This window comes from Lynx canadensis, chromosome A1 (assembly GCF_007474595.2).
Source record: "Lynx canadensis isolate LIC74 chromosome A1, mLynCan4.pri.v2, whole genome shotgun sequence".
Taxonomy (NCBI): domain Eukaryota; kingdom Metazoa; phylum Chordata; class Mammalia; order Carnivora; family Felidae; genus Lynx; species Lynx canadensis.
Genome location: NC_044303.2, coordinates 67,731,685 through 67,746,914, shown reverse-complemented (window position 1 = coordinate 67,746,914; position 15,230 = coordinate 67,731,685). Strand labels below are relative to the sequence as shown.

The 15,230-nt window shown below is 39.0% G+C and overlaps 1 protein-coding gene across 1 annotated transcript in view; it reads left to right on the top strand.

Annotated features, from left to right (window-relative positions):
* The first annotated feature begins 825 nt into the window (after positions 1-825).
* UGGT2 (UDP-glucose glycoprotein glucosyltransferase 2) overlaps positions 826-15,230 on the top strand; it is a 126,464-nt gene continuing 112,059 nt past the window's right edge. The window contains 2 exon segments of the mRNA XM_032593625.1: positions 826-939; positions 14,196-14,272. Of these exon segments, the coding sequence (XP_032449516.1) occupies positions 826-939; positions 14,196-14,272 (191 nt within the window).

The window sequence follows — 15,230 nt, the reverse complement described above, 5'->3', positions numbered from 1 at the left end:
ATGCTTATCAGAAAGCTAGAACTACTACATCCATGTAAAGATCTCCCTGTAAAGGGGGAAAGGAGGAGCAGAATTACAGTGTAAATGAAGAAACCTCACTAAGCAGAGGAAGATTGCAACACGACATTCAGATGTGTGCTTGAAAAGCTACTGAAGTCGAGAAGCAACACAGTACAGAATTACAGTGACTCACAGCGAAGATGGGCCAAGAATAGGACCAGAGAATGGGAAACCAGAGCTGGGAGGGCTTTGCAAAGATATAGAAAGCAACCATTTCAGAAGTAAAAGCTAAAACTACAAATGGCAGGCACAAGGGAGAATTGAATTTCTAGAAAACCCCATAGAAGACATAGTGGATAGAATTAAGAAATGCAAAGAAAGCAGAAAAGATTCAAGACAGATGATAATTAAAAGGCAGGTAAAGGAAATCCAGCATTCCTATAGTAGAGTTTCTGAAATAGAAAACCAAACAAATGGACAGAGCAAATGTTTAAAAACTGTAATAAACCATTTTCTGAAATAAAAGACTTGAATCCACATTATTTAAAGGATACACCATATAACTAGGAAAATTGACCAAGAATCATCAAAATAAAGAAAGGCTGTAGGAAAAAAGGAATTATTTGTGCATTTAGCAATAAGGATTATAAAGAAAGAAAACCAGATTGGCATCAGATTTTCAAAAACAGTATTCAACCCCAGAAGACAGTGAAGTTCTGCCTATGGATTCTCAGAGAAAGAAAAACTGTCCTTCAAACTAGCTCTCAGATAGATATGCATATATAGACTACAAAAAATGTTGAACAACAAGAATTCAGGGAAAGCATGCTCCCTGAGGAATTTCTTTCTGATCAAGAACTCATAGAAGATGCTTTGGCAGAAAAACTGCCTAGTTGGTCATTGAATGAGTTTATTGTCCAACTAATAACAGAGACGCAGGTGAGGGAAAGGGCGATGCTGCAGTATATAAATAGTGCCCACTCTGACATAGTAAAATATTGCAACTAATACAAGTAGGGAGGTAGTAAATAGAATAAATTTGTTGACTGCCTTAACGGAGATACTCGGGAATCATGGGAGTGGATTAAAGCTGAAAAATCACGCAGTGGAGCCTAAACATACTTAAAAGTGCACAGTGATAAATGTAATTTATCATTGTATTAGCTGTTAGCCAACATGATTAGTTAAGAGAAACATGTTAGAAGTATAAAAATTGGGGGGAACATGCAGCGTAGATACCTTTTAAAGAGCTGAGGGTATTACATGAAGATACATGTGTAAGAGTAGCTAGTGGACAGAGATCTAAATCTTCCCTTGGAAAAGAACCTAAAAAAAAGAAATGTACATGCACCCCCCACAATCCATTCATGAATGAATTTTAGAAACACACCCGGAAAGAGTGAATGCAACATGGAAGAATGACAGTTGCAGCTACTCTCTGTCGTATCAACCAATGTAAATAAACTTGACATTACCAAGAGGTGTCAGTTTGAATCATTAGCTAATAAATGTGAAATAACTCTTAAACTAATTCAGAAATGTTAAAGATTAAAGATGGGCCAGTGGTAGACCAAGCAAATACTGTGTTACAGGGGTAGTGATCTTAATACCATAAAGCTAGGTTCAGGCCTGAAATATTAATGAGCAAAAAATGGCCCTGTATGAGACTGATGAAAGTGTAACAATTATTAATATCCATCAAAGCACTGTAGGAATATTCATAAAACAGAAACTACTGGAGATGGAAGGGAAAACAGAATTTACCTAAGACTGATGTAGTCAAAAATCAAAGATACGACCAAACATTATCAATGTGATAGGTGTTACAGATATATAATAAATTTTATATCCTGATAACAGAGAAAAGTCTTTTCTCAAATTGTTATGGAGTAATGACCCCCCCAAAAAAAAACTAGAAAGCAGATATAATAGAAAAAAACATTCTTTCATCCCTGTGCACTCAAACTGGAAGTTGATTAAAAAAAAAAAAAAATCAGGAGAACATGGCTTCTTCTCTGGGAGATTAAAACTCTGTTTTTACTCTTAAGTAGAAGGGAAAATAAAATACACATCAAAATTGCAGTATTCTTGATAAATTTTAAAAAGACAAGCTATTAGAATCTTGAGGCACAAAACAAAGTTCAGAGAAAAGCCTTAAAATCTTACATCAGTAAAAATAAAAGATTAAAATAAAGGAATTAAATTTAGGACCTAAAAGGTTAGGAAAAGCAATAAAGAAAATCAAAAGAAAGCAGAAGAAAATAATACAGGGTAAAAATTAATGCACTAAAAGACAAAAATAGTGAAACTAATAAAAGGATAATATGCCATAATCAAGTTTACTTGAATGCAAGGATGGTTCAATATTAGGAAGTCTATTCATATAATAATATCATTGGATATTTGTTGTAAAGTGGCACGATTTTCTCCATAGATGCTGAGAAGCATTTTACACAATTCAAGATCTATTCCTGACTGTAAAAACATTTTTAAAAACTTCATAAAGAATCAATGAGACCTTTTTTTAAAGTGTGCACAGGTATATTGTGTGTATCTCAGCTTAAAAACCATCTTACTATTGGAAAAGATGTCAGAGAGAAAAGAAAAGACTCCATTTATAATAGCAACATAAACAGCTGTATATTTACCAAAATCAGGAACAAGACAATGAAGCTCATTATTGTCATTGTAATTTATCATTGTATTAGCTGTTAGCCAACATGAGTAGTTAAGAGAAACATGTTAGAAGTATAAAAATTGGGGGGAAATGCAGCGTAAGAGAATCTGTGAAAAAGCCAAAAACTGGAGACAGAAAGGTGTTCTAGTCTTCTCAGGCTCCCATGGACTGGGTGGCTTCGACAAGTTATTTTCTTACACTTTGGGAGCCTACAAGTCCTAGATCGTGGTTTTGGCAGATTCTGTTTCTGGTGAGGGCTGTCTTCCTGGTTGGTAGACAGACAGCCACCTCCTTGGTGGTGTCTTCACATGGCCTTTCTGTGCATACGAAGTGCACCACCCCTCATGACCTCATTTCACTGTAATTACATCTCTGTAGGTCCTGTCACTAAATACAGTCACATCGGGGGTGAGGGCTTCAGTTATTTGAATTTGGAGAGGGACATGCTTTAGTCCCCAACAAAAGGTAATAGGTTACACGCTAATATATTAGAGAAATCAGTGGGTTCCAAATATTGCAAACAACTAGTTCAAACAACTTGTTGGAAGATGTCAGAAGAAAGACTCCATTTATAATAGTAACATAAACAGCATCTTGACAACGAAGTGAATTCTAAGTTAATTTATAGTTGTAATCAGAACCTATAAAAATACCAAAGGTGACTTTTTTTTTTCTGAAACTTGACAAATCTAAAACTTCACATGAAAAGATAGGCAAGGAATAATAGCCAGGATACTGTGGAAAATTTAAAAGAACAGTAGGGACCTGCCCCGTGGGGACACCAGCACAGACTGTTCATCGCCATCATGGATGGTCACTCCAGCCTGCTCAGGGCCACTGGGGCCACCACCTGCCATCACCTTTCTACCTCTCCTCCATTTGGAATCAGTGAAATAATTTTGAAATAAGCTTTGATTTCAGAGCAAGAAATCTGAATTTAATCCGTAAACTAAGGAACCGTGGTGTATATTGCTGTCTCAGCCATCTCCCTTGGAGCATGCTGGGAGAAGGACAAGAATGGTAATGGCTTTCCTGTCATTAATCTTGGCTAAATGGGTTTGGACCAGTAGTGCATGTTACCTGCTACCGTGTGGGGCATGTGAGTGGTACCTAAAAAAAAAACGGAGACGAGGGTGGTGGGGACTAGAGGCCGGGAATCCCAGGATCCCTTGCAGTGTTCCTGAGTGTGGACTGAGCACTGGAACAATCATGATGTACGTCACTGCTGTGACATATCCTCCCACACACCAAAGAGTACAGTTCCCACAAAACGTGTAAACAAGAGGTTTATGCATAAGAAAGAATAATAGTGGTCATTAAATATGTAGAAAGATGATCTGTCTTCACTCCTAATAGAAATACAGGTCCAGTTAAACTGAGACACCAGATTTTTAAATTAGAAAGTTTGATAGTGTAATCAGCGAGCGGATCTATCTTTTGTGAAAGAAGCAGGGAAAACAGATGTATATCTGGACATATTAGTGTTTGCATAAAGGGACACCAGAAGGATGAACGAGAAACTGGGGGGAAAAAAAACCCGGTCACCTCTACAGGCCACAAAGAGAGGCTGGGAGACAGAGTGAAAGGTTGCAGATGGGCATGAGAATTGTGTAGAGGTTTTTATGTGGTTTGACTTTGAACTCATGCGGAAATTATTCTGGAAATATTATGACTGTGCTGAAGGTACATAAGTATATTTGGGTTTGATTTTATTCAGGAGGCAACTGATTTCACTCCAAACTATGGCACATTTCCCTTCGAAGTTCAGAATTGTTATTTTGATCAGAGATTTACCAGAAGCTGCTTTTCCTGGTTTTAAATTAAATGTCAGTCTACTGTGTATCTGTTCTTATTTGCTTGTAAGAGCTGTTTGTGTTCCATAACATTTTTTGGTTTGGGGGAATAAAATGGAGATATGATAGGGTGATCTGGTAACTTTGTTGTTGTTTTGTTGTTTTTTACTTCAGCAGTGTAAAACAGATTGTTTCAATTTCATAATTACATAATCAAATGCAGGTATTTAAATACAAGATCCAAGTAAAGGATTTATATCTAATTCAAATAAAAGCTCACACCTTTTCTAATTATGTGAACTAATTACTTAGAAGAGACAGCAATTTTAGAATTCTTGAGAAAATCCCAAGATTAGAATATCCTTCCCAAAGTTCTTCTGTAAAACATTTCTTTAGAATCTTATATTCTCTCATCACTCATCCTGGGGGCAGGGGAGGGAGAACCTCTTCTATATTACAATATATCTGACTTCAATTTTAAATCCAGAATGGATGCAGTTTCAGCTTGGGGGCCTCCCTCCAGATGTGTTTATAAGCAAATTTACCATGATAAAGCTCTACCAGTCTTCTGGGATCCACCCAGTTGGAATTTTTTAGTTTCTGGTAATGGCCCAGCTCTGTTGGTGGTTAAAGGGATATGTTACAATGTATTCCCCCTTTTTTTTTCAGCCTCTGCTTTATTTTTTAATATAATTTATTGTCAAATGGCTAACATACAGTGTGTAAAGTGTGCTCTTGGTTTTGGGGTAGATTCCCATGGTTCATTGCTTACATACAACACCCAGTGCTCATCCCAACAAGTGCCCACCTCAATGCCCATCACCCATTTTCCCCCTCTACCCACCCCCCCCCCATCAACCCTCAGATTGTTCTCTGTATTTAAGAGTCTCTTATGGTTTGTCTCCCTCCCTGTTTGTAACTATTTTTTTTCCCTTTCCCTTTTCCATGGTCTTGTGTTAAGTTTCTCAAAATCCACATGAATGAAACATATGATATCTGTCCTTCTCTGACTGACTTATTTTACTCAACATAATACCTTCCAGTTTCATCCACATTGCTGCAAATGACAGGATTTCATTCTTTCTCATTGCCAAGCAGTATTGTATATATAAACCACATCTTTATCCATTCATCAGTTAATGACATTTGGGCTCTTTCTATAATTTGGCTATTGTTGAAAGCGCTCCTATAAACATTAGGGTACATGTGCCCCTATGAATCAGCACTCCTGTATCCTTTGGCTAAATTCCTAGTAGTGCTGTTGCTGGGTCGTAGGGTAGTTCTATTTTTAATTTTTTGAGGAACCTCCACACTATTTCCAGAGTGGCTGCACCAGTTGCATTCCCACCAGCAGTGCAAGAGGGTTCCTGTTTCTCCACATTCTTGGCCAGCATCTGTAGTTTCCTGGTTTGCTCATTTTAGCCACTCTGACTGGTGGTGATGTGATATCTGAGTGTGGTTTTGATTTGTATTTCCCTGATGATGAGTGACATTGAGAATCTTTTCATGTGCCTGTTGGCCCTCTGGATGTCTTCTTTGGAGAAGTGTCTATTCATGTCTTCTGCCCATTCTTCACTGGATTATTTGTTTTTTGGGTGTTGAGTTTGGTAAGTTCTTTGTAGATTTTGGATACTAACTCTTTGTCTGATATGTCTATTTGCAAATATCTTTTCCCATTCTGTTGGTTGCCTTTTAGTTTTGTTAATTATTTCCTTTGCAGTGCAGAAGCTTTTTATCTTGATGAAGTCCCATTTTTGCTTTTAATTCCCTTGCCTTTGGAGATGTGTAGATCAAGAAATTGCTGCAGCTGAGGTCAAAGAGGTTGTTGCCTACTTCTCTAGGGTTTTGATGGTTTTCTGTCTCACAGTTAGGTCTTTCATCCATTTTGAGTAATTTTTGGGTATGGTGTAAGAAAGTGGTCTCGTTTCACTCTTCTGCATGTTGCTGTCCAGTTCTCCCAGCACTATTTGCTAAAGAGACTTTTTTCCATTGGATACTCTTTCCTGCTTTTTCAAAGATTAGCTGGCTGTACATTTTGTGGGTCCAGTTTTGGGTACTCTATTCTATTCCATTGGTCTTTGTGTCTGTTTTATGCCAATACCATACTGTCTTGATGATTACAGCTTTGTAGTAGAGACTAAAGTCTTGGATTGTGATGCCTCCCACTTTGGTTTTCTTTTTCAGTATTACTTTGGCTATTCGGGGTCTTTGTGGTTCCCATACAAATTTTAGGATTGATTGTTCTAGCTTTAAGAAGAATGCCCGTGCAATTTTGATTGGGATTGCATTGAATGTGTAGATTCCTTTTGGCAGTATTGACATTTTAACAATATTCTTCCAGTCCATGAGTATGGGATGTTCCGTTTCCTTCATTTTCCTTCATGAGTTTTCTATAGTTTTTAGCACATAAATCTTTTATATCTTGGTTAGGTTATTCCTAGGTATTTATGGTTTCTGGTGCAATTGTAAATGGGATCAATTTCTTGATTTCTCTTTCTGTTGCTTCATTATTGATGTATAGAAATGTAACCAATTTCTATACATTGATTTTGTACCCTGTGACTTTGCTGAATTCATGTATCCATTCTAGTAGCCTTTTGGTGGAGTCTTTCAGGTTTTCCACGTAGAGTATCATGTCATTTGCGAAAAGTAAAGTTTGATCTCTTCGCCAATTTTGATGCCTTTTATTTCATTTTGTTGTCTGATTGCTGATGCTAGCTAGCTGGACTTCCGACACTATGTTAAACAACAGTGGTGAGAGTGGACCTCCCTGTCGTGTCCCTGATCTCAGGGGGAAAGCTCTCAGTTTTTCCCTACTGAGGATGATATTAGCTGTGGCTTTTCATGTATGGCTTTTATGATGTTTAGGTATATTCCTGCTGTCCTGACTTCCTTGAGGGTTTTATGAAGAAGGATGCTGTATTTTGTCACATGCTTTTTCTGCATGTATTGACAGGATCATGTGGTTCTTATCCGTTCTTTTATTAATGTGATGTATCACATTGATTGATTTGCGAATATGAACCAGCCCTGCAGCTCAGGAAAGATTCCTACTTGATCATGGTGAATAATTCTTTTTATATACTATTGAATTCAATTTGCTAGTATCTGTCGAGAATTTTTTGCATCCATGTTCATCAGGGATGTTGGCCTGTAATTCTCCTTTTTTGTGGGTCTCTGTCTGGTTGGGAATCAAGGTAATTGCTGGTTTCATAGAATGAGTCCGGAAGTTTTCCATTCCGTTTCTATTTTTCTGAATAGCTTGAGAAGGATAGGTATTAACTCTGCTTTAAATGTCTGGTAGATTTCCCTGGGAAGCCGTCTGACTCAGGACTCTTATTTGTTGGGAGATTTTTGATAACTGATTCAATTTCTTCACTAGTTATGGGTCTGTTTAAATTTTCTATTTCTTCCATTTGAGTTTTAGTATTGTGTGGGTGTCTAATTTGTCCATTTCTTCTAGGTTGTCCAGTTTGTTGGCATATAATTTTTCATAGTATTCTCTGATAAGTGCTTGTATTTCTGAGGGATTGGTTGTAATAATTCCATTTTCATTCATGATTTTATCTATTTGGGTCCTCTCTTCTTTTGAGAAGTCTGGCTAGGGGGTTATCAATTTTGGTTATTTTTTCAAAAAAACCAGCTCTTAGTTTCATTGATCTGTTCTACTGTTTTGTTTTTTTTTTGGGGGGGGGCGGGAATTCTATATTGTTTATTTCTGCTCTGATCTTTATTATTTCTCTTCTGCTGCTGGCCCGGGGTTCCTTTGTTGTTCTGCTTCTAGTTCCTTTAGGTGTGCTGTTAGATTTGTATTTGGAATTTTTCTTGTTTCTTGAGATAGGCTTGGTTGCTATGTATTTTCCTCTTAGGACTCCCTTTGCTGCATCCCAAGGGGTTTGGACTGTTGTGTTTTCATTTTCATTTGTTTCCATATATTTGCTAATTTCTTCTTTAATTGCCTGGTTGACCCATTCAGTCTTTAGTAGGATGTTCTTTACCCTCCATGCATTTGGAGGCTTTCCAATTTTTTTTCTGTGGTTGATTTCAAGTTTCATAGCATTGTGATCTGAAATGTGCATGGTATGATCTCAGTTCTTTTTATATTTATTGAGGACTGTTTTGTGACCCAGCATATGATCTATCTTGGAGAATGTTCCATGTGCACTAGAGTAAAATGTGTATTCTGCTGCTTTAGGATGAAAAGTTCTGTCAAGTCCATCTTGTCCATTGTATCATTCAGGGCCATTGTTTCTTTATTGATTTTCTGTCTGGATGATCTGTCCATTTCTGTAAGTGCAGTATTAAAGCCCCCTGCAATTACCACATTCTTACCAATAAGATGCTCATGTTTGTGATTGTTTTATATATTTGGGTTCTCCTGAATTCAGTGCATAGACATTTATAATTTTTAGCTCTTCTTGATGGATACACATCATAATTATGATATAATGCCCTTCTTCATCTCTTGTTAAAGCCTTTAGTTTAAAATCTAGTTTATCTGATATAAGTAATGGCTACTCCAGCTTTCTTTTGACTTCCAGTAGCATGATAGATGGTTCTCCATCCCCTCACTTTCAATCTGAAGGTGTCCTCAGGTCTAAAATGAGTCTCTTGTAGACAGCAAATAGATGGGTCTTGTTTTTTGTGTTTTTTTTTTTTAATCCATTCTGATACCCTGTGTCTTTTGATTGGAGCATTTAGTCCATTTACATTCAGTGTTATTACTGAAAGATACGGATTTAGTGTCATTGTGTTATCTGTAGGTTTCATGCTTATAGTGATGTCTCTGGTCCTTTGTGGTCCTTGCAACATTCCACTCACAGAGTCCCCCTTAGAATCTCTTGCAGGGCTGGTTTAGTGGTCATAAACTCCTTCAGTTTTTGTTTGTCTGGGAAAGCCTTTATCTCTCCTTCTATTCTGAATGACAGGCTTGCTGAATAAAGGATTCTTGGTTGCATATTTTTCTTTTTCAGCACGTTGAAAACTCCCTGCCACTCCTTTCTGGCCTGCCACATTTCAGTAGATTGGTCTGCTACTACCCTTATGGGTACCCTTATAGACCTTAAGGCCCATTTTTCTAGTTATGGGTCTGTTTAAATTTTCTGTTTCTTCCCATTTGAGTGGGTGTCTAATTTGTCCATCCCTAGCTGCTTTCAGAGTTCTCTCTTTATCTTCATATTTTGCCAGTTTCACTATGACATGTCACACAGAAGATGGATTCAAGTTACATCTGAAGGGAGTTCTCTGTGCCTGCTAGATTTCAATGTCTGTTTCCTTCCCCAGATTGGGGAAGTTCCTACCTACGATTTGTTCAAGTACACCTTCGGCCCCTTTCTCTCTTTCTTCTTCTTCTGGAACTCCTATGATATGGATATTGTTCTGTTTCACTTTATCACTTAGTTCTCTAATTCTCCCCTTGTGGTCCAGAATTTTCTTATCTTTCTTTTTCTCAGCTTCATCTTTGCCATAATTTTGTCTTCTCTTTCACTTAATCTCCCCTCTGCCTCTTGAATCCTTGCTGTCACTGCCTCGAGTTTATTTGCACCTCATTTACAACATTTTTAAATTCATCATGACTATTTTTTACTTTCTTGATCTGTGCAGCAATAGATTCTCTGCTGTCTTCCATGTTTCTTTCAAGCCCAGCAATTAATCTTATGACTATTCTAAATTCTTGTTCACTTATGTTGTTTATATCTTTTGATCAATTCTTTAGTTGTCATTTCTTCCTGAAATTTCTTTTGAGGAAAATTCTTCCGTTTCATCATTTTGGCTAGTTCCCTGTCCCTTATGTGTTTTAAAAGCTTGCTATGTGTCCTGCACTACTATATTAAAGAGGGGTCATACAGTCTCCAGGGCCTGGCCCTTCAGGAGGTGTTTTTTGGAGTGTGCTACTTGCTCTCTGTTGTTGTGACTGTGGTTGCTTTATCTCCCTACCCATCGTGATGTTTTGGACCCTCCACCAGGTGTGCTTTGATTTGTTCACTGAAGTAGCCTTGGAAAAGAAAACGAAAAACAAAACAAAAACACCAGCTACAGCAAAACAACGGGGTGATGGTGTTGATGGAAGAGGCCTTATCCCATACAAAGAGAGAGATGACAGGAGCAGGGAAAAAGAAAAGAAAATTGAGCAGAGAAACTCTATGGCTTAATCCAGACAGAGAGGAAACTGAAGGAGATATAGAATAGTAAAGAGAATAGATTCAATATGTCTGCTTAAACAAACCAACAACCAGAATAACCAGACTAGAGAAGGGAAGAAATAAGGAGAAAAGGAAGAGGGGGAAAAAAAAAACGTGTGTGTATTTTTATATATACACACACGCACACACACACAAAACAAGAATTGTCCAAGAATTAGAAAATGCAAAACCACTGGGGGCCTTGGAACCAGGGGCAGCACTGGTCTGGAGAAGGGGCTGTCTGGTTAACATCTGCCCTGCCCCAGTAGATCCAGAGTCAGCAGGCACAGAGGGGCGTGGTTTGGTGTGGGCAGGTCCCCGCCTCCACTGTGAACCTGCTGTCCCTTCCCTGATGCCACATGTTGGAGGTGGTGGGGAGAAAAATGGTGACACTTGAGTCTCTCCTTCACCGACCAGGTGTCCCAAACCACTCGTTCAGGCCATCCTTGCAGTGCCGCAGGAGGGCGTGAACGGAGCAGTTTGCCCCACTCCCCCAACTCTCGCATCTCCTTGGCTCACGGCTGGGATTTAAACCCCGATGTCTTAAAGGGCTCTGCTCTGTGCACCCCAGTTCCGGGGAAGAGCCACTCCGCGTGGCAGATATGACTTCTGGCTGGTGGGCACAGGCAGCCTTTGTCCTTTGAATGGTTATATACCTTCTTCCCACAGCACTCCAAGGGGAGGATCACTTTCTCCCACTGCAGACTGCACCTCTGAACTAGGTACCGAGCCCAGGACTGGCTCCCCTCCTCCCCAGGTGCACAAACAGGGCAGCCGGCCTCAGTTCAGAGGAAGCCCCACAGTTTGAGATTGGATCTTTCTCTGTCCTACTCTGTGGTTTTTCTCTTGTCCAGATATAGTCCTACGCTTCCTTAGTCTCTCTTTTTCATCCCTTTGTCTCTGTGCAGAAGGGGATCCCTCCCGTCCCTGCGTTATACAGCCTGTTTTATCTTTCCCAGTTTGCAATCACGCACCTATGACCTGCCAGGTTGTCCCCGTGGGTCCCTGGAGACGTCTTTGTCACTCTGCAGCCTGGACTCTTGGAATTCAAAGTCCTTTGGCCTCAACACTGCTGTGTTTGAGGGACGAGGGAACTACAGGTTTCCCTACTTCTCTGCCAGTTGGATCTCTCCTCAGCCTCAGCTTATCCCCTCTTTTTGAATGAGGTCCTGTTTCTCACTGGGAATTTGTATTCATTTCTGCTCAAAGCCTAGGAGTACCCCCAGCTTAATTCTGCTTCCAATAAAAGGTCTGTGTATGTGTTTTAGACCTTAAAAATAGTGTGAAGTCAAGCCTCAAACTCCTAAAAATGAAAGAGGTCATGAATCCTTACTGAAAACTTGTTCTTCCCCTGCCAAGAACCAAGGGAAGATCGGCAAATTTCTATGCTGTTTCTGCCAGGCTCACTGTGAGTATAATACTCCTTTGTGTGCACAAGGATCTGACATTCCTCCCTGCCTTGGGTGGGCCCACCCTTAAAACCCTAAGCTTTAGGCTACCTGGGAAGCTTGAGATTTCCTTGGGGGCAGGGCCTTCAGTGTTCACTTACATCCTTGACTCCTCTTCCTACTTCTTTTCTGCCCTTAGATGCTTTACTTTTAAGAACTAAACCATTTATTTAGAGGGCATTATTAATATTTTAATCCAGCATGTTGTATTTTTTTTTTAGTAGAATTTCAGGATCTCTGGTTCATCATATTGCTGGAAACTGAAGTGTTACCTTTTGATTTGCGAAAAGCTACCTTAAATCATATTCTCAGGGTAATTTTCCAGGATTTAAGGCTCACTCCTCTGAGGGGAATGAGAAAGAACTTGTCGGCCAGTCGCCAGTAGACAGCAATCAAATCCACTGAGTTTAATTTATTACCCTTTTTTGAGTATCTTCTTTGTTCGAGGCACAGGGGCTGGCATCAGCATTCTTGAGGGAATTAGCAATTTAGTACAGATCTGTGTACTTGATATGCTGTCTCCTTACTATTGAGATGCCTAAAAATGAATGAGGTGCTGGAGAGAGCTGGAGGCCATGTGTGTGAAGGTTCAGGGCAAGTTTTGGGGAAACCAGTGATGAGTTCATTAGACATCTGTAGATTATGAAGTTGGAATGCAGATTTCTTAGAATAAGTCTTCGATAGAAAGGCATAGAAATAGCTAAAGATAAATCCTATTTTCACCTATGAATCTTCTCAGGTTTAACCTCTTGCTAGTATTCTGTAAATCAAGTGGAAATACTTTCTGTCCTATTACAAATTTAGTTCCTTCTCTCCCTTCTCTTTATGTAACCTGTCGTGGTGAGTGATCGCCATAGAGAAAAATTTACCTCTGCCAAGCCTTCTCTGAATCTCCTCATGTTAATTGCTTCACCTGCCTTTCCAGAATAATTTATAGAAGTCTCCGTTAGGTCACTCACATAGCATCACTGAAATGCACTGTTTTGAAATTGTTTTTCCTTCTAAATGAATTTGCCTGCCCTGCTAACAGTAATAATAAAAGCTTCGCTTGTGAGTGCCGCATATGTGAGTAGGCACCGATATATATCACATCTACAGCCTATAACTTGTGAGATGGGAATAAGTACACCCGTTTTGCAGATGATGATGATGAAACTGAGACATAGGAAGCAAATAACTGTATCCAAACTTTACCGTGACTAAGTAGCAAGACTAGGCTTTAAAGTTGATTTGACCCCCTCACTGGCAAGAAGGTCACATTCTGTACTTTTGTTACTGCTCTAGTGCCTGGAGTGGTTTCTAGCTCAGAGCGCGTGCTCAGGGGATATTTACTGAATGAAAAAACAACATTGAGATAAGTCTTTAATGGAAGCCTTTATGAACTTAGAGTGATCTCCAACAAATATTTACAGATACACCCAAGTTTTGAGTCCTGGGTTAGGTGTATGGCACCTATCAAATTCTAAGTGTGTATACAACTGCATACACACGCGATACAAAATGAATTAATTGTCATAGATTAGAACTTTATTTTTTTTTAAGTTTATTCATTTTGAGAGCAAGGAAGTGCAGAGAGAGAGGGGATGGGACACGGAATCCGAAGCAGGCTTCAGGCTCTGAGCTGTCAGCACAGAGCCCGATGTGGGGCTTGAACTCACAAACCGCGAGGATCATGACCAGAGCTGAAGTCAGATGGTTAACTGACAGAGCCAGGAGCCCTGAAGTGGACCGTTAATATCCTGTATTGCAGAATCAAAATATTTGGGTATTTGTATCTCTAACCTATCATAAGATTTCCATCACTTAGCTTGGGTGGGTGAACTGCTGCAGCTATAGGCCAAATCTGGCCTGCCACCTGTTTTATAAATAAGGTTTTGTTGGAACATAGTCCACGCCCATTTGGTTTACATGTCTGTGGCTGCTTTCGTGCTGTAAGGACAGAGTTGAGTGGTTGTGACAGAGATGATGTGGCCAGCAAAGCCTAAACTACTTACTAATGACCCTCAGAAAGTTTGCTGACTCCTGGCATAGATCACTGTTGGTACATGACTTGGTTAACCATTCCCCTGCTCTATTTCAAGGGTCTTCATGCTAGATTGAAATTCAGCCAGGTGATGCTTGTCTGTTCATAAATGGACTTCGTGTGGATATGATGTGCTTATGATCCTTTAGGTAAGTATTGAATTACTGATACAAACTAACTATGACTTGTATAAAGGCAAATGTTGTCCTAAGTTTTGTATTGCCAAAATGCAAATAATTACTTTAAAGGTAAGTCAATACATGTGTTTGTGCAAGACTTCAGAAAGTCTTGGTATTTGCCATGGGCAGAATTCTGTTATTATTTTGGTGGAGTACTTACAAGTGTCTTAGAACGCAGAATTGGGAGAGACCTTGGCAACATCTGTTCAGATGTGAAAATTGAAGTTTCTGAACTTTCGTCCTATACTTGTCACATTGTTGGGAACGGTCTTTCATGAGTAGGTCTGTCCGTTAGCAGGGAAGTTCCTTGGGATTGGGCTGAGCAGCTGAGGACTTCTACCCTCCAGAAAGGAACTGAAAGGAACATGACACATTTCCCCAGAAGAATGAAAACAAAAAGAGTTTAAAGGACTTCTATTTGTCAGAAAGGAAATTTGAAATTATAGAATGCAGGATATTATCTGTTTAGGTCAAAAACAGTTCTTGAAAAATGCTGTAGGGCAAAATTACAAAGTATTGTGTTTATCATGGCCACTGATCCATAAATTAGTCAAGGGTCAAACAGAAGAAAACTCAATCTGAAATTATTTACATTTAAAGAGAAGCATAAAACTACTTTAAAAATTAATAAGGTAAACTGAGTAAACACATACTTTAGTTCAGATATTCTATTTAATTCAATTGAATAAACTTCATTGAACTTCAGTTAATTAAATATTTATCATCTTTTCTTACCAATTTGGAAAGAGTAGGAAAATATAGGAATGACTGAGAAACATAGTAGTTCAAATGAGGCTTTTCTCTTTATTTAGTTGGATCCTTGGGAAAAATGATAATGAAGTATCTGTAGGCTAAGTACTGTACATAGAGTAGAGTGGTTGTTAGCTCCTGGCCTGTGAGCTTCAGGGGGACAAAACTTCAACTGTGC